Genomic DNA, 17,363 nt, shown 5'->3' with positions numbered 1-17,363 from the left:
TCCATGAAAACAGAATTTATTAAATTTAACGGAGTTACAAGTTAACAGAAAGTTAGCTTGCTAGTTTCCACCTAAACATGACATACCATGTTCTGACTGAGAGATTTTTGAAACTAATTAAAACGTACAGCTCTGCTACCACTTCCAACATAAACGAAGACAGAAAACTAAACAGCAGTGGCGTTTGCAGGGTTACTGAAGTTGGACTACCTGGTATATAATGTTGTGCTACGTGATTGCTAGCGACACAGCTATGTTAGCATAACATTAGCACAGTGAAGCTGGAGGATGAACGCCAACTCGATCAAAGTTAACGTGAGGGATTCTGGTGGTTAGGGACAAATGCAATTGCATAGCAGGATGCTATACACGGGCCAAACTTCAGTCAGGAGAACAACTGAGATTATTCATCCAGTCATTTGCTATGACTGTCGCCCAGCATAATTTGCAGATGACAATGGTTGTAACCGCTGCGATGCTTTCGACCAAAACAGGTGCAGCTTCATGACATCATCAACATACGCTATCGCAGTAGAGCGGTATAGTCAAAATCTCTATCGTTGGCCAAATTTATATTGTTTCTATCGTATATCGTTTATATTGCCCACCTCTACGTGACATAGACTATATCGATATAAACGATATTGTCACATCTCATATAAAAATATATCGATATATTTAAAAACTCGATATATCGCCCAGTCCTAGCTGAGATAGAATTGTTTCAAGAGTGCTGTCCATTCGCACCAGTGCTCTTGTCACTCGATATCTGCTGTGTGTGTAAGCAGCCAAAACCCAAACCTACACTATATCATAATCATCGCGGCTTTAGCTCAGGAGCTACTAATCGGAAGACTGGTGGTTTTAGATCCTTGAGTCTGCATTCCACAGTATCCTTGGGCAATATACTGAACTCTTCGATGCATGCGCTGGAGTGTGAATGTATGTGAATGTTAAACAGAAAGCACTTAGGTAGAAAAAGCATAGAAAAGGGGCTTGTATGAATTAGTGTGAATGAGATGTGTTTTATAAAGCATTTTGAGTGCTGTAGTGGAGTAGAAAAGCACTATGTAAGAACCAGTCCATTTACCATCTTCCATCAACATGTATTTTCTGTTTGTTTTAGAGACAGTTGTCCTGGCGGTGGTCTAAAACTAGTGCGCATAGCTTAAGTAACCAATATTTATTACATTTATGTGGTCTGACATCATTTAGGGGAAGCACTTGAATGGCCAGTGCAGCAATAACTTTGGATTTGATCTTATTAAGTGTCCCAGAAAAGCCCTGACACTGTGACAGTGAGCCACTGTGCACAGAAAGATGACTGTAAAACAAAATCCACTTTAAAAATCAATCAACCATAATGAATTTTATGCTTTACATTTTTTTTCTGTCTTTACCTTTTTAAGAAGTGGCCCAAGTGCAGTCTAGCCCTTGTTTACAGGAGTACATACCCACAGAGTTTGTGGGGTCATTCAAAAACACTGTGTGTCCCAATCCAATATAATTATACGAGAAACCGATGTGCAGCAGGAGCACATGTATCCTGACAGAGTGTCAAGATCCAGATACACTCAACTTAAAGCCAGAGAAATGTCCTCACTTCACCTCATACAATATTTTTTCCTTTCGGACTGCTCATAACACCCACTCTGTTACAGTTCTGCAGTGTGATGCAGTGCAACAATGGCTACTGACACCACAAAAAACTCTCAGCAGTCACTATTAGACATCTACTGTATTTCAGTAATAAAGATCAAATGTTGTCCCTATAGATTCAGCTAAAACTAATGAGGCTTACAACAATAGCTCTGCACTACGAAGTCTCGCTGACACAAAGGGGTGGATAAAACAATTTAAAAAAATATTGCAAACTACCCAAATTCTCATTTATTTGAATCAACGCCTCTTTAAAGTAGAGTCAACAAAAACTCAACATTATCACATCCACAATGTTAAGATTTTTTGTACAACTGTTGTATGGCTGTGCTTAAGTTTGAGTCAGATGTTAATAATAAAACAGCTACTCTTTGTATAGGTTAAATTCAAAAGCTGCTACAGTAGAATAGCATAAAAAGAATTTCTAATAACTGTAGGTATCACTAATGAATAGCCAGCCTGCAGCACAGACGCATGTGAATGTCCATTTGTGCATGTGTACACACAATACGACTGACAGCTGAATGCATTACAACTTTGCCTCCAAGGATCTGTGTCCAACCTTTTATCCTGATGCTTTATTCCCTCTGACATCTCTCACCTGCCGCAGTTTGTATGCATGCATGCATACACTTACATCAAAATTTTATTGTCAAAGAGAGACGACAATCTGACTGAACCATTGTGGTAGACTGATGCTACACAGTGTGAATCTGTGTACAGGGAAAATAAGAGCACTTTGTTCTCTTATCCTCCTATCATCCCACTAGATCATTTATGAAAACATCAAACAATGTACTTCTGTAAGACCTCTGTACATTTTCTAAAATAAAAACACTTTTTTTTTTTTTTTTTTTTTTTTAAATAGTGGACATCTAAGAACCTTATTTTCAGTTAATAACTGAATAAGAGCTGAAGAATGAGTCATTCAAGTGGTGCTGAGAGGCCTTGTAGCGAGATCAGTGGACCAAGTAACTACTGGGAAAGTACGCCTACATCTCTTACAGACATTTATGGAGTTGATTACTGAATACTATTTAAGTGAATCAGCTGCAATGCACAAATGTATCATGAGATGGTGTGTCTGTTTTAGTAAAACTAAAACAGTCAGTCCCTTTCAATATGTTGCAACTACCTCAAGAACAAAAGAATGTGTTGTTGTAAAATGCCTTTTTTTTCCTCGACCACCTCTCACTTATAGGGAAAAGGCCACTGCAATGTCACGGATCTAACACGGCAAGCTTCTCTCAGCTGTTCCCTTCCTGGTAAGAGGTCACCACAGAGGATGGATCCACATATTTGATTTAGCACAGGCTTTCAGGCCAGACGTCCTTCCTGACACAACCCTTCCAGGGATCTGACTCTCCTTTCACTCCCAAAGCGGGGGATAACCACTACACTTTAGTAATCCTACAACAGAACTGTGGCTGTAGCATTTCAGTACACATCTAGAATATATTATTTTTTGAACCGATTAAGATGAAAGCAGATATAGCACTACAACAATCACCAGCATGTCTTCATAAAGGGGGATGGAGAATGACAACAACATATCTGCCCTTTAATCCACAATATATTGATGTAGAACAAAACTGTAATATGCACGCAGGCAGCAAGGTGAGAAATGTTTCCCAATTTATTACTATGAAGCACGATGGTACAGGTGCGCTAAATGTCATCTCAAACCAACACGTAGAAAAATACAATTTTAAATTAAATAAAGCATTACTTCTTCTTTTGGCTGCTCCCTTTACGGGTCGCCACAGCGGATCATCTGCCTCCATTTCACCCTCCCTTTAATATCCTCTTCTGTCACACCAGCCATCTCTATATCCTCCTTCACTACATCCACAAATCTTCTCTGTGGTCTAATTAAGGCCTTACTTAATAAAACAAAAAATTATTTTCAGTGCTTAATCACCATTTCATGTGGATTTCATGAAGGTATGACCTACGAATGGTTTGCACGTCTATTTTGAGTGCTGCTTAATCGCTTCAACTGATAGTTAATCAGGAATAAAATAGTGGCCAATTTGTCTGATAATGCTGTAATAACCAATGTTACTTTTCAGGGAAAAGTTCAAAAGCTCCCTTTTTCTCAGTGTGTGTTGCTGCCATCTTTGGTTAATAATACAGTGAAACATCTTTTGATTTTAGACTGTTTGGCAAAATACTGGGACACATTTATTATATTTTTCTAATGTTGATTTTATCCAAATGAACAACTGAAAAAAATAAATAACCCCTCTTGATTGATTCCTATACAAGAGAAATATTCAGAGTCCCCAAAATGCAGTTGAATGAATCTTTATGTACAGCAACCTTATTATTACTATTAACCATTGATTTCTTCTAAGATGGTCCAACCATTGAAATGTTTACATCTGCTAACCTCTAAAAGAACAGTAGCATTACTGGAGGTTGAAGTTGAGGGACCGGGAGCTGGACGAGGCACAGGAAATGAAGGTGACTCTGGAAGCTGCCGTCTGTCGGTGCTTCATTCGCCGATCTGTGATGAGCAAATCACTAAGTGGTTCAAACCACACGGGAATGAAGTGCTGGAAAGCTCTGTTACAGAACCGCTGTCTGTCGTAACATTAAGTGACTCCCGCTTTCAACAGTCTGACGGTTTTATGGCTGCATTGTACAGCCTGCCATTCATATACATGAGCCTGCACCCCACACATGCCAAAAGCCATACGACATCCACCGTCTTCCTCAAGCGAAGTAGACAGATGAATCAACTTTAGCATATAGGAACAACACTAGATCTCATCCAGTAGGAAAAAACAAAACCACAAACGTAGTATTTTCTGAGTAGAGCTCCTAAAGCGAACCACTGACCTTTAAGTTAATATACTTTCATCTGGTGGATGCAGTTCTAGTGGATGCCTTTTGATTTATCTAGAGTCACAAAAATAAAGTCAGCCTTTAAAAAAGACTTCCTTGTTTGTATATTAATAAGATTTAGGGTCTTCAGTCCCCCCCCCCGCCCCGCCCCAATCACAAAGGAAAGCATTTCTAGATGTCATAATTACAAACAGGATGAAAGTATCACCTATTAGAATCACTGAATGTCTATCATCCACAGAGCAGTGTGCATCTTCCAGTCTCGATCGTAGACTATTATTTTAAATGTACATAGTTTGCTTACACAGTAATGCTCTGGTGAAGCCAACAACAGTAGCATCTCACAAATCCCTTTAGACAGATAAGGCTTCTTGAATTAAATGGGATTAGTAGTCAGTGACTAAAGCAAGTAATCCCCCACCCACCGCCTACAAAAAAGGGAAAAAGAGATGATGGCAAAAAGGATTCATTTCACTGATAAGACTAGTCAAAAACAGGAGGGTAAATAAATAAATAATTACCTGTAACATTTGGAATAATCCTATCTGATATGCACCATTTAAACACACATCTTGTAGTATCAAGTTTTTTAAAAAGTGCCTTTTTTAACTTCTGCCACTGCTCGTTGCATTAGGCATAAATAAATGATCCAGCTTGCATATGTTACCCTGAGCACTGCACTTGGAACTGGCATGTTCACTGATTTCCTATACTGTATACGACGAAAAGCAATTAGATTTAAATAAAATTGAGATGAATAAATAATGACAACGAGCATTAGTTGCAGTGGATATCTGTGCACAGCAGCTAAGTCCTGGTGTAAGTGACATTCAGATAAAGTATACATTTGTTATGAACCCAGGCAGGAGTTGATGGGCACTGACATAGTTAGCCACTTTAATCCAGTGTGCAAACATTTGCACATGCAGAGTAAACCTTTTCTACCCATTTTGACCTTTCCCACTTCTCTCCCCTAAATTCTCCCCTAAATTCAGCGCCAAACTCTTAACAAATTTAACTCCAGAAACAGTCATTTTCTCCATAGTGGCTGCTGTAGCCTTGAGGCGTTTGTATTTACCCTCACATCAGTGGTTAATATGTAGATATATCAGTCAGAGTGTGGCATGCACTGGCAGTGCACTGCATACCAGAGATAGCAAGCAAAGTCAAAACAGCGATGGTTGGACAAAAATGGTCACACTCAAACAAGCTTAAGACACCATTTTGAAAAATCCACCGATTTCTAGATAACCACTCCGAGATGCCATCTTGCCAATTATCACTAGATTAGCCAGCGTTAGCATGGCGATCCATCCATTCCGAAACACTCCGTGCAGGAATCTGCACGGGTCACATATTACTAACGTTAGCTTAGCTTGCGTGCTAGCCTGAAAAGCCAGTCGCTAACCCGTCGTAGCATCCCTGCATCTCTCGGCACACGCTGCCCCATTTAAAAAAAACGCTAATTAGCAAGTTAGCCGGGGCAAAATTAGCAATGACAATGAAAACCACTCGCAGCAGGTCAGACCCGCAACGCACTGGGAAAACAGCTGCTAACACTACTACCTGGCGGATGACAAATAAAGTGAAAAAACAAAACAACAAAAAACCTGACACATGCTTCAAATAGTATCACTTTAAGTCCGCTGTTTAAGCTAGCCGCTTTAGCTTAGCCCGCTAGTTCCCCACTGTAGCCACCACGGAGGACAATTAAAGGGATACGGAGGGAAAAAAAGATAGGAAAAAAACCCCGAACAAGCATCAAGAAAACACACAGACATTTCTCCTCTTTGTGATAAAAAGCATAAAAGACTTACCAAAGCTACTCGGTCGATCACGGAAGGGAAAAAAGGAAAGATTCCCCGAATGTGTACGTGCTCTCTCCCGTGTGAGTGTGCTGCCTCGGGTTGGTGCGGACTGGCTCTGCTACAGCAGCGTTTTGTCGGGCCAGTGGCGCTGGGAAGACAGCTTTCACCCGGAGAGACGGCCACAGTGTGGGGGATGGGGATGCACTGCCGGGAGGGGAGAGAGGGAGGGATGCAGGGATGCAAGAGACAGAGGAGGGGGGCCAGACCCACCAATAATATAAACTGGAGAGGCTCTGATAATAGCCCGATAATATGTACACCGATTCAGTGCAGTCTCGTAAAAACTGAAATCAGTAAATGGCGTTAGTATGTGCTGCCCGTTTACACTGATTTCACTCCAGTTTCACAACAATGGGACGGTCTCTGACTTTTATAGGATGGTCTGTTGTATTAAGATGAAGGAGGATAAAGCATATAGAGTATAATGACTGTTTTTTCCCTTTTTTTGCTTTTCTGTATATTTGCATTTTATCCATGATTGAGCCCACGTTTTATGTAGTAATAGCATAATAATAATAATAATAATAATAATAATAATAATAAGAGGAAGAAGAAGAAGAAGAATTGAATTGTGTCTACAAAAGCTCTTATTCTGTAATCATGTTTTTCAGGCGTTTTCAAGAGTGTGTTTTTGTGTCACTGTGGTGGTGAGACGGTGTTTTGAGAAACCGTCCTACTTTGGCAAATCGTCCAACCTGCATTATAATTTGACCCTAACCCTAACCATAAGAAATATTCACAATGGGTTAAAAATGATGTAAATTTGGGGGTTGTGTTACGCGCATGCGCAGCGTTTGCGCAGAAACAACGGTTAGGATGGTTTGTGAAGTAGGATAGATTCCCAGAACAACACGATACTGCAGCACCGCTTTAAGTTCACGTTCTAATTCAGATTCAATGGCTGTTGTCCTATGCATCCCCATAATCATTTCTCCGCAGCACGGCAGCGTCACCCAGTGGTAAGAAATATTACTGCATCAACATAGTGTCAATGAGAAGCAGACAGGAGTAAAGTTCTGCCCATAGGAATTTTCCGTGTGACTCAAAATTACTTGATATGTTTGAGATATGTTTTCATTTGCAACAGAGAAAGCACCCATGGTTAACTAAGCAAGCTAACCTGTATAACTGCTGAACGTTAACTGTTCTAAACTTGTAACTAAAGCAAATAGAAAGGCTGACCAGAACACTCGCCAGAAATAACCGACCAATAGGGGAGAACTACAGTTCCCAGCGGCCATTGCGCCTTTTTCTGCAATAAATAAAGAGTACAATGAAAATAAATGAGGGGGATATAAAGGAGACACGGGCATTATTCTTTTTAGGGAAAATCGCAAATTCAGTAAACAAGATGACAGGAAGAAGACGATTAAACGCAAAAAAACAAACAAAAAGCCGACTGAAATCTCGCGTGATTTCAGGCTTCCGGAAACTAGAATAGCATGAGAGCTCTCCGAGGTGCTGACACTGTCGTGAGTATTACTTGTCCTGCCTCAGACTAACTAGCTGCATATTTCACGCATTTTATACTCATATATTTTTGACTTTTAACGTCCAGACATCACCTCAGGTAATATCTAATGTGCTTATCTTGAATGCAGTAATCGTGTCAGACACTCAGTGTCAGACACAATGATACTACTGAATGTCTTAATGGTAGAGGAGGACTGGACTGTGTGTTACAGATCTGTTCATGTAAATTAGTTTGTTGCATTCTTGTATCTCTTATTCCCTCTGTGTGTGTGTGTGTGTCTTTTCACAGACTCACTCCATTACTATAAATTGCATCATTTTTCTATTCTTTTTTTTTCTTTTTTCAGATTCTGGCGTAATGGATGAAAATCATGACTTGTCCTTGTGTTTGACCAACACCCACAACCCCTGCAGCAGCAACAGCCCACCCAGCAGTAAACCTGGCAGTGCTCCACAATGCAACGGGGTCGCAGAGCGCCGGACAATGCTGCGGGTGTCTGAGTCCCATGGACTGCAGCTCCTGGGCGTGCTCAGATCGCTCAGGGAGAGAGGCTTGCTGTTTGACTTCACCATTAAGGTGCAGGAACGCAGCTTTCCCTGTCATCGCTGTGTTCTTGCAGCATGTAGTGATTTTTTCAGGTATCTATCTATCTATCTATCTATCTGTCTATCTATCTATCTATCTATCTATCTATCTATCTATCTATCTATCTATCTATCTGTCTATCTATCTATCTATCTATCTATCTATCTATCTATCTATCTATCTATCTATCTATCTATCTATCTATCTATCTATCTATCTAAACACATGTGTCTTGGGTTTAGGGCCATGTTTGAGGTGGATATGCGAGAGCGTGATGATGGTTCAGTAACGCTGGGTAATCAGTGTCCAGCAGCGGTGGCTTCTTTCCTGGACTTTGCCTACTCCGGGGAGGCGCTCATCACTGATGGCAACGTAGACATGTTGTTTCAGCTCGCCTCTTTTCTGCAGGTAGAAATGCAACTGCTTCATCTTCCTTCTTACCCTTAAACATGTTCATTTTGCCATGACTTCCTGGGATACTGCAGTAAATCAATAATCTTATTATTAATAGTTATTGTACCAGACTGTCGGGGTCAAGAGAGAGCTGAGTAATCACTGAAAGAGTAAGATCGTGAATACAAGCGGCCAAAATGAGCTTCCTCTGCACGGTGGCTGTGCTCAGCATTACAGATAGGGCAACGAGTTCAGACATCTGGAGGGATCTCTGAGTGGAGCCGCTGCTCCTGCGTTTCAAAAAGAGTTGAAATGGTTTGAGCATGTGGTTAGGATGCCTCCTAACCAAGCTTTCCACTGGGAAGAGACCTCAGGGTAGACTCAGAACCTGCTGGAGAAATTATATTTGTCACTTGGCTTGGGAGCACCTCGGGATCCTACTGGAGAAAACTGAACAGTTTGCCTCAGGAGAAGGATGTCTGGAATGCCTTGTTACCCCTTTCCCCCATAAAGATGACACTTGATGACCTCTCCTGTACCCTTGAAAGACAAGTTTCGACACCTCGGTATTTATCAATAAAGATTTGGTTGGATGATCATTAGAATAGTTTCAGGTTTTTTCTGAGGCTAGGCAGAGACCATTCTCACTGACCTCTGCTGCAAACCTTGATGCATTTTGTTCTTCAAGCAGGTCTGAAATATAACAGAAATAGTTCAGTTCAGAAGGAGCTTCAAGTCTTACTCCTATTAGGCTTTAAAGGGGTAAAGAGTTAAAGACCGAACACTTAAAATGAAAAAATCTATAGTTGTGACAGTCAGCTAGGCACTTATCTTCTTGTTGCCAAATGTCATTTTAACATGAAAATTTCCCTGCTCTTGCTGTTGTGCCTTCAGGTGTCTGTCCTGTCCAAAGCATGCAGCGACTTCCTGATAGGAACCATGGATCTTTATAACTGTCTGTCTCTCTTGTCTCTGGCTGAGGGATACGGCTCAGCCTCTCTCCTGCAAAGTGCCAATGAGTTTGTGGTCCAGAACTTCTTTGAACTCTCCAAAACGCAGGACTTCCTGGATATGCAGGTGAAACCCAATCTTGCACCTAAACATTGCATCTATGCAGAGAAAGGCTGGAGGCTGATCAGAGTCTCTGTTGTAATTTATTCTCTATATCCAGTTGCTAAACACTTCATTATGTCTGACTTAAGAACTAGTTAAGGCTCAAAGCACCAATGATGTTGGATTTCTTGCATATTTGGTGGGATTTTTCATATTATTAATTGAGATATTTTGGTTCATTGTTATAACAGCTCTGAAATCCATTAAAGCAAAAATAATATGCAACTCTTATTGTTTTATGATGTATCCAAAAAGCACGTTTGTTATGATTAATAAGCCCAATAGTTAAGCTAATGGTTCCTCTGCAACATGTAAAAAACATTGTATACACAATATATTTCATTAAATCTGCTTCTATATCAGTAACAAAACATCTTTTTGTTTCATGTTTTTAAGCTGACAAATACATCACATTAAAAAAAAGTAACTCTTTTCAGGTTAATGTCTTGGAGTTGTGCCTCAGGTCAGATGCTCTAAACATGCCCAGTGAGGAGGCAGTGGTGGTGTCGCTCCTTGGATGGATTCGCCATGATCTCCCAGGAAGACAGAAGCTGTTGCCGGGATTGCTGTCTCTGACCCGGCTGCACCATCTTCCTGCACCTTCACTAAAGGTACAACCGAACCTTTACCTGTACTGGGTTTAAAGACTTTTTGCAGTTTGTGGATTTGTGATCGCATCACCTTTCCTGTGTTGACTCTTACATTCTCTCTTAGTCTCTGTGTGATTCTGACCCTCTCCTCTGCAACGATGAGTCCTGTCTCGCCCTTGCGTCAGAAGCCCAGAGCAGACAGACAAAGCACAATGGCCTGCTCACTGATGCCAGGCCTTCCACCACGCAGAGTTATATCTACATCCACAAGACAGAGGAAAATGGAGAGATCCGGCACACCTTCTGCTACTGTCTGGAAACAGACCAGTGGAAAGAGCTGGGCACAGGGCAAGAAGAGGGGACAACTATGATGCCAGATCCACCAGGATCTTACCTTACCAGCTATGCTGAGAAGGTAAGGTTTACAGCATCAAATGAAATAATGTCAATTTGTGAATATTCTTTATAGTTATATGGTGCTGTTTACTAGAAAAAGGCATCATCTTTTCTTACTCTTTGTCCTTGTTGACTAAAGATTTTGATCACCATCTTTTCTGCTATCTACTGGATTGAAGATGTTTGTCACAGGTGGTTGCCAGGGAAATTGCTGCCGGGCGATACGCCTCCACGTGGCTGAACCTTTCCATGATGCCACTGATGAGGTTTGGTGCTTCTGTCCCGTGACCTTAACCTGCACACCTGCACCTGCCATGCTTAAGCCCAGAACCATGCACACAGCTGTAACGTGCCTGGATCGAGTGTATGTCATTGGAGGACGGACCAAGGGATCCAGAGGGGGGGCTCCCAGTCTGCTGGAGGTAACAGTGTTGGTTGGGATATGCTTCCATTAGTAGGTCATGGAATCAGTCATGGCCAACAGTGTTGATCTAATTCATGTGCGGTGTTGGATTTTAGGTGGAGTATTATAACCCTTTGGCTCAAACCTGGCGCTCTGTCAGTCCACTTCCCACTGCTATCTTCTACCCTGAGGCCAGTGCTTGTGGCAGTGTAATCTATACGCTGGGGTCAGAGGTGGAGATCACAGACTCCTTTAACCCCTCACTCGACTGCTTCTTCTGCTATGACGCCCTGCAGGACCAGTGGAGCCGCCTGGTGGCAGAGTTTGGCCAGTTCTTCCACGCTACACTGGTCAAGGCTGTGTCAATTAATAAAACACTGCACCTCTGTGACTTATCTACATACAAAGTGAGCAACGATTTAGTTTATCAGTCATGCCATTGCAGCCAGAGAGCCTTAAAAAGATTCTGAAGCTTAATTCTGTGGTAAAATACACTGAGCTTGTGTAAAAGTGTCCCTTTTTTTCTTTTCAGGTGTACAGTTTTTGCCCAGAGACCTGCATCTGGAAGGGTGAAGGATCATTTGAATGTGCTGGGTTCAATGCCGGAGCAGTGGGCATGAGGGACAGAATCTACATTCTGGGTGGAGACTATTCACCTGATGAAATCACTGATGAGGTTCAGGTAGGATAGAAAACTCACATTTATATTGCTAGGAACTGAATAACCTTTACCTTTGACCCAGACCCAGACAGAAGTTTACAGACTCTTTATGGGCATGGATGTCATGGTGATTTTGGGCCTTTAGTGATTTCTTTGAACTCTTTTTTTCCCCAGAGCGGGATGATTGTAAATCATACATTTTTAATGACTTTAAATTCAAACTTGAAGTTCGAATTTATTTGGGAATTTTTTGCAATCCACTCAGGGTCAAAGGCATGCATACAGGCTCAAATACATACACGCATCCTTTTTTTCCCCCCGCCTGTCCCGTTTGGTTCTTTTGCCATCAGAATTATTGTCTAAAGGCAAAGAAAGATGCCCAACGGATTTACATGCACACATCCTAATATAATCCTAATATTTGGTTAAATGTACTTTTGCAAGCTGCAGACACTTTTGGTAGCCATCAACAAGCTTCTGGTACAATTCCAGGTATTTGAGCAGCCTTCTCTGCAGAAATAGTAGAGTTTATTTAAATTGCTTGGATTCTTGGCATAGACCTGGTTTTTCAGCATCACCCACAAATTTTCAATAGGGTTGAAGTTGGGGATTTGGGAAGGTAATTCCGGAAGCTTATTGTTAGCCTGTTTTATCCATTCGAAAACTAGTTTTGATGTGTTTGGGATCATTGTCCTGTTGGAAAAACCGATTGTGTTTAAGTTTCAGCTCAGCTAGCTGTTAATTTTAGGTGATGTTGAATAATTTGAAGGTCTTCCTCCTCCTTCATTATTCCATTTCATTTTACTTATTGCACTATATCAGTACCACTGGTAGTAAAACTGTATGGATACTTTTGACCCTGTAGGGATTGGAGAAAATACAAAAACAAATTTAAAGTTCTGCAACCAAATTTTCTTAAAAAAAAAAAAAAAAAGTTAATAAACATGTATATAGTGTACAATCATTCCAGTCTGGAAAAAGCACAATTCAGAGAAATCATTTGAAACCACAAATTACCATGATATTCATGCCTATGATGAGTGAATTTCTGACTACACCTGCATTCTTAGTTTTTACTAATTTTACTGTCTACTGTTTTCTTTCTTACTACCTACGCAGGTGTACTACAGTGGGAGGAGTCAATGGGAGGAAGTGGCACCCATGCCCAAAGCACTCACAGAGTTCCACTGCCAGCTCATCAGCTTCAACAGATATAGAGACCCGTGGGGTGATACAGCATAACTGATGGCAAACACATACATGCCCACCAATGCAGCAAACATGCAAGCGAAAGTTTGATGTCTGTGTGAATGAGCTTCCCTCGGCTTTCCAAACTGTGTGCATGACGGACAGCTAACACTTCAAGAGAGAATGCTATTCCCGTATTTAACCAGCAAATAGACACTCTTGAAACATAGATCTCTTTTGAGAGAGTATCGTAGCCAAAGATAGGCAACTGACACCACATTTCCTGTCACAGATCATCAGTATATGTGAACACATTAACCTAGTCTATTTATTTTTTTATTTAGGGTCAAGTTTGATCTTTATATTGTATGTGCGGAGCTCCTGTCATCATAGGAGCTTTGCTGTCACTCTAATTATTGCTCCTCCCATGGAGGACCCCTTTAGAATTCTATTTTAGTATCCGAGTATTTTTTTTGACAGCATGTTACAGATAGAAAATCCACATAAATAATTAGCATGTTCTGTAAACTTACCAGCCTTCTTGCAGCTACAGACTCTGTTCAGGAATTCAGACTTCTTTAATTTTTCTGAATTTGGGGATTTTGATTTAGATTTTTTTTGGCAGGAATACACAAATTATGCCACAGAGAGCCTCTAGGAGGCAAGCCTCTCTTGCTTTTACTTTAAAGGGGAAAATCAGTCAACAGGTCAACTTTTGAAAGCACATGTCAGTATGCACTTTAATCAGCTTGCCTTTATTCTGTTACTACATTGCCATGTGTCCATGCATGTTCTGGTTCTCCTCTCTGGGTGTACACAACAGTTTTTCATGTGCACTTTATCAGTCATAGAGAAACACTCTGTAGCTTCAAAAGGATAGTATAGACTAAAGTTTAACAAACCTGCAAAGAGCAAATGTGGGTGTGAATCATGACTGCATGGCAAGTTTGTGCTGAGAAACAGAAGCTAAACAAATGAAAGACTGTTTAATGTTAAGAAGTGATCATAAACATAATGCTTCAACAGTCGTGTTGTCTTGTTTTATGAGTTTGTCGTGTTCATCCCTTTGACAAAAAAACTGAAAAATTGGACACAACAGCATTGTTAAATGTGTTGGGCACTTAGACATACAGACTATGGTATGCACTCCTGTTTATAGTGACATTGCATTTTTTTTTTAGAGTTTTCAAGCCATCCCATTTGGGTTTTCAACAATTTTATTCTTATTTATTAACCCTGACCACTATGCTGTGATTTCACATTCATGGCCTTATTCAAAAAAACTAAACAAAAAACACTAAAAATACAGATTCTGAACTATTTTATCCTTCATAGTTTGTCCCGGCTATAGTAACCACTTATTGTTGACCTCACATGAATAAGCAGAGCTGTAGGTGTAAACACTGTATTATAAAATTTAGCCAGCAGCCAAGTCTTCCGATAACCCGACGCACGTGTCTCTCCATCCCCTCCGCCTCACGTCCGTGTCCTCTCTCATTGCTTAATTTTTTAGTCCTGGTAAGATTTCACCAGCAACCACATCAGCAGCACAGTGATTAAGACGATCATGAAGTTGAGGAACAGCTCCTGCACCGAGCGATCCATGGCAGCGTGCTGGATGGAGAGGATAGGTGAGCCAGTCGAGGAGAGGTTGGTTGCTGGAAACTTTTAGGACAGAGGTAGGAAAAAGAAACTGCGTTTCAGTTGTTAAAGTGTAGACAAAAATGCAATACACAATGGTGCACATGCTCTGTGCTGGTTTATGCAGTCCCTGTTACAACAGGTTAGAGGGATCAGTGACTTCTCTGCTGAGTTACTGTTTACAGTCACCAAAGGTCAGCAAAGAAAAGGACAACAACATCCCCTCATATTAGCATGGGGCAGAAACACACACAAAGCATACACCCTAATACACTAATAAATCAGGTTAAACATGTTCTATACATTTAGAAGTTGGGCTGTTTTGATATGTGCCATTAATAGCTTAGATAAAACTGGCAAAACTGAGGCTTTGCTGAGGACAATAGCACGAAGCCAGACCCAGTCGCAGTCGTTGTTACCTTGATTGCTTGGCTGTGATCGCACTATGAACAGGACAAAGAGAAAGCAAATGTTATCGTCCGCTCCTTGCCTTGCCCTCCAAGAGAAGTGTTTCTTCTTCTTGGAAATGTCTCGATTGCAGCAGTTCTCCCCGTATCATCTGTTTCTTGCTGTTGTCCAGTTTTCTGCTGTTGCCAGGGGCACGGCCTGCTCCTAAAGTAGCCAACCTCAGTGGACCGCCCATGGTTCACATACACACCGACTGATGTCACACACCAATTAAACAACCAATAGAGTGTGTTATTTTCCACAATCTCATCCACTGGAGTTTTCCTACCCATAACCATACAGAGTCTGTCTCTCTCGCTCTCATACACACACACACACACAACAGAGGAGGGTCTCAGGGTTATTTATAACACATTATTGGAGATACTTGGTGGATTACAGTTGTTCCAAACACAATACTTATATCATCCAATGGATATAGGAAACTAACAATATCGCCCAGTATCAGAGGAATTGTCCTCAGGAGCAGTCTCTTCAAAATGTAAAATACCAGGCATGCTTGTTTTAAACCAACTGAAGCCTCTGTTAACCAGTCACCGATCGAGTCCCTTCTCAACTTAAAAGCAAAGAATTTGTAATGGCCCAAAAGTATCGTCAGTATACACACTTACGTGGAATTTCAAATAGGTACTGATTATAGAGGGGTGTCAAGCACAGTGGCTTGCACCCTTTATTAAGTTGCTTATCCTTGATGGATGAAGAGACAGAGGATACATAATGCTCTTAGTAAAATCCACACATGTGGATGGGCAAAGCAAAAAATTAAACCCCTTGATTATGCCTGGACCTAATCTGAATTTCTCATCTTTTCTACTGATTAAAGAAATTGTTACTCAGTGCTGATTTGTGGTTATTATCTTACTGTTACTTTTTTTGACAAAGCCAGGCAGGGCTGGATAGTAATGGGATGGATTGGTATTATATATCAATATAACAAAAATTTGCAACTATAATTAGTTTGCATGATACGTATCTTTATACCCACCAGCCATAGTGGTAGCTACAATTGCTCAACTGCTTGTAAACACAAATATCGAATCAGTCAATCACAGGGCAGCAGCTTAACTTAGGCTAGCAAACATAGTCAGACACCTGCTGAAGTTCAAACTGAGCATAAGAAAAGGCAAGAAAGGTGATTTAAGTGAGTTAGAACGTGGCATGGTTGTTGGTGCCAGGCTGGCTGGTCAGAAACTGCTGATCTACTGGGACTTTGCCACACAAACATCTCTGGGGTTTACAGAGAATGGTCTAGAAAAGGCAAGCTATCTAGTTCTCTTTTATGTCAGAGGTCAGATGAGAATGGGAAGACTGTTTAAAGCTGATGGGAAGGCAACAGCAACTCAAACAACCACTCGTTGCAGCCACGGTCTGCAGAAGAGCAGCAACACGATGAATCTTGAGGCAGCTGGGCTCCAGCAGCAGTAGACCACACCATGTGCCGCTCCTGTCATCTAAGAACAGAAAACCGAGGATACAATACAAACAGGTTCACCAACATTGGACAACAGACATTTGGAAAAGTGTTGCCTGGTCTGAAGAGTCATGATTCCTCCTGCGACATTCTGATAGTAGGTGCAGAATATAGTATAAACGTCTTAAAAGCTCGGACCCATCCTGTCTGGTGGTGTTGGTGTAATTTTGTGGGGGATGTTTCCTTGGCACACTTTGGTCCCCTTAGTACCAACTGATCATTGCTTAAATACCACAGCCTACTTGAGTGGTGCTGACCATGTTCATCCCTTTATGGCCACACTGTTCCCATCACTGATGACTGCTTCCAGCAGGATAAAACACCGAGCCACAAAGCTCAAATCATCTCCAATTGGTTTCTTGAACATTGAATTCACTGTACCCAATGGCCTACATAGTCACCAGATCTCAGTCCAAGAGTGTTCCTTTGGGGTATATTAGAACAGGTAGATTTCCAACATGGATGCACAGCTGACAAATCTGCAGCAACTGTCTGACGCTATCATAACATTCTGGGTTAAAATATCTGAGGAATGTTTCTAGTACCGCGTTGAGTCTATGCCAAGAAGAATTAAGGCAGCTGTGAACAGTGGCGGTCCTAGCC

The 17,363-nt window shown here is 41.2% G+C and overlaps 3 protein-coding genes across 6 annotated transcripts in view; 1 reads left to right on the top strand and 2 right to left on the bottom strand.

Moving 5' to 3' along the window:
- fam168a (family with sequence similarity 168 member A) overlaps positions 1 to 6,517 on the bottom strand; it is a 35,042-nt gene extending 28,525 nt beyond the window's left edge. For both annotated transcript variants that reach the window (XM_005720733.1, XM_005720734.1), the window contains exon 1: positions 6,327 to 6,517. The gene's annotated coding sequence lies outside the window, so the exon portion shown is untranslated. The remainder of the gene's footprint in view (positions 1 to 6,326) is intronic.
- A 747-nt stretch (positions 6,518 to 7,264) lies between these two features.
- On the top strand, positions 7,265 to 13,831 carry kbtbd3 (kelch repeat and BTB (POZ) domain containing 3). 3 transcript variants are annotated; one of them, XM_005720732.1, is made up of 10 exons: positions 7,265 to 7,336; positions 8,198 to 8,489; positions 8,679 to 8,844; positions 9,724 to 9,906; positions 10,380 to 10,553; positions 10,657 to 10,947; positions 11,108 to 11,350; positions 11,448 to 11,738; positions 11,864 to 12,013; positions 13,112 to 13,831. In XM_005720732.1, the coding sequence occupies exons 2-10, from the start codon at positions 8,209 to 8,211 to the stop codon at positions 13,232 to 13,234; spliced, it is 1,902 nt and encodes a 633-aa protein (XP_005720789.1). In that variant the 5' UTR covers positions 7,265 to 7,336; positions 8,198 to 8,208; the 3' UTR covers positions 13,235 to 13,831. The 3 variants fall into 3 exon arrangements, with proteins under 3 accessions (XP_005720789.1, XP_005720788.1, XP_005720787.1); XM_005720731.2 differs by lacking the exon at positions 7,265 to 7,336 and adding an exon at positions 7,805 to 7,849; XM_005720730.1 differs by lacking the exon at positions 7,265 to 7,336 and adding an exon at positions 7,815 to 7,835.
- A 316-nt stretch (positions 13,832 to 14,147) lies between these two features.
- sln (sarcolipin) lies at positions 14,148 to 15,520 on the bottom strand. The gene is made up of 2 exons (XM_005720729.1): positions 15,241 to 15,520; positions 14,148 to 14,845 (listed from the first exon to the last, which is right to left on the bottom strand). The coding sequence occupies exon 2, from the start codon at positions 14,783 to 14,785 to the stop codon at positions 14,690 to 14,692; it is 96 nt and encodes a 31-aa protein (XP_005720786.1). The 5' UTR covers positions 14,786 to 14,845; positions 15,241 to 15,520; the 3' UTR covers positions 14,148 to 14,689.
- Positions 15,521 to 17,363: the final 1,843 nt, after the last annotated feature.

The sequence above is a fragment of the Pundamilia nyererei genome, unplaced genomic scaffold (genome assembly GCF_000239375.1).
Source record: "Pundamilia nyererei isolate P.nyererei 1_Seehausen unplaced genomic scaffold, PunNye1.0 scaffold00003, whole genome shotgun sequence".
NCBI classification, from domain to species: domain Eukaryota; kingdom Metazoa; phylum Chordata; class Actinopteri; order Cichliformes; family Cichlidae; genus Pundamilia; species Pundamilia nyererei.
Note: the sequence above shows the minus strand (reverse complement) of the source record. Positions and strands in the feature narration are given on the sequence as shown.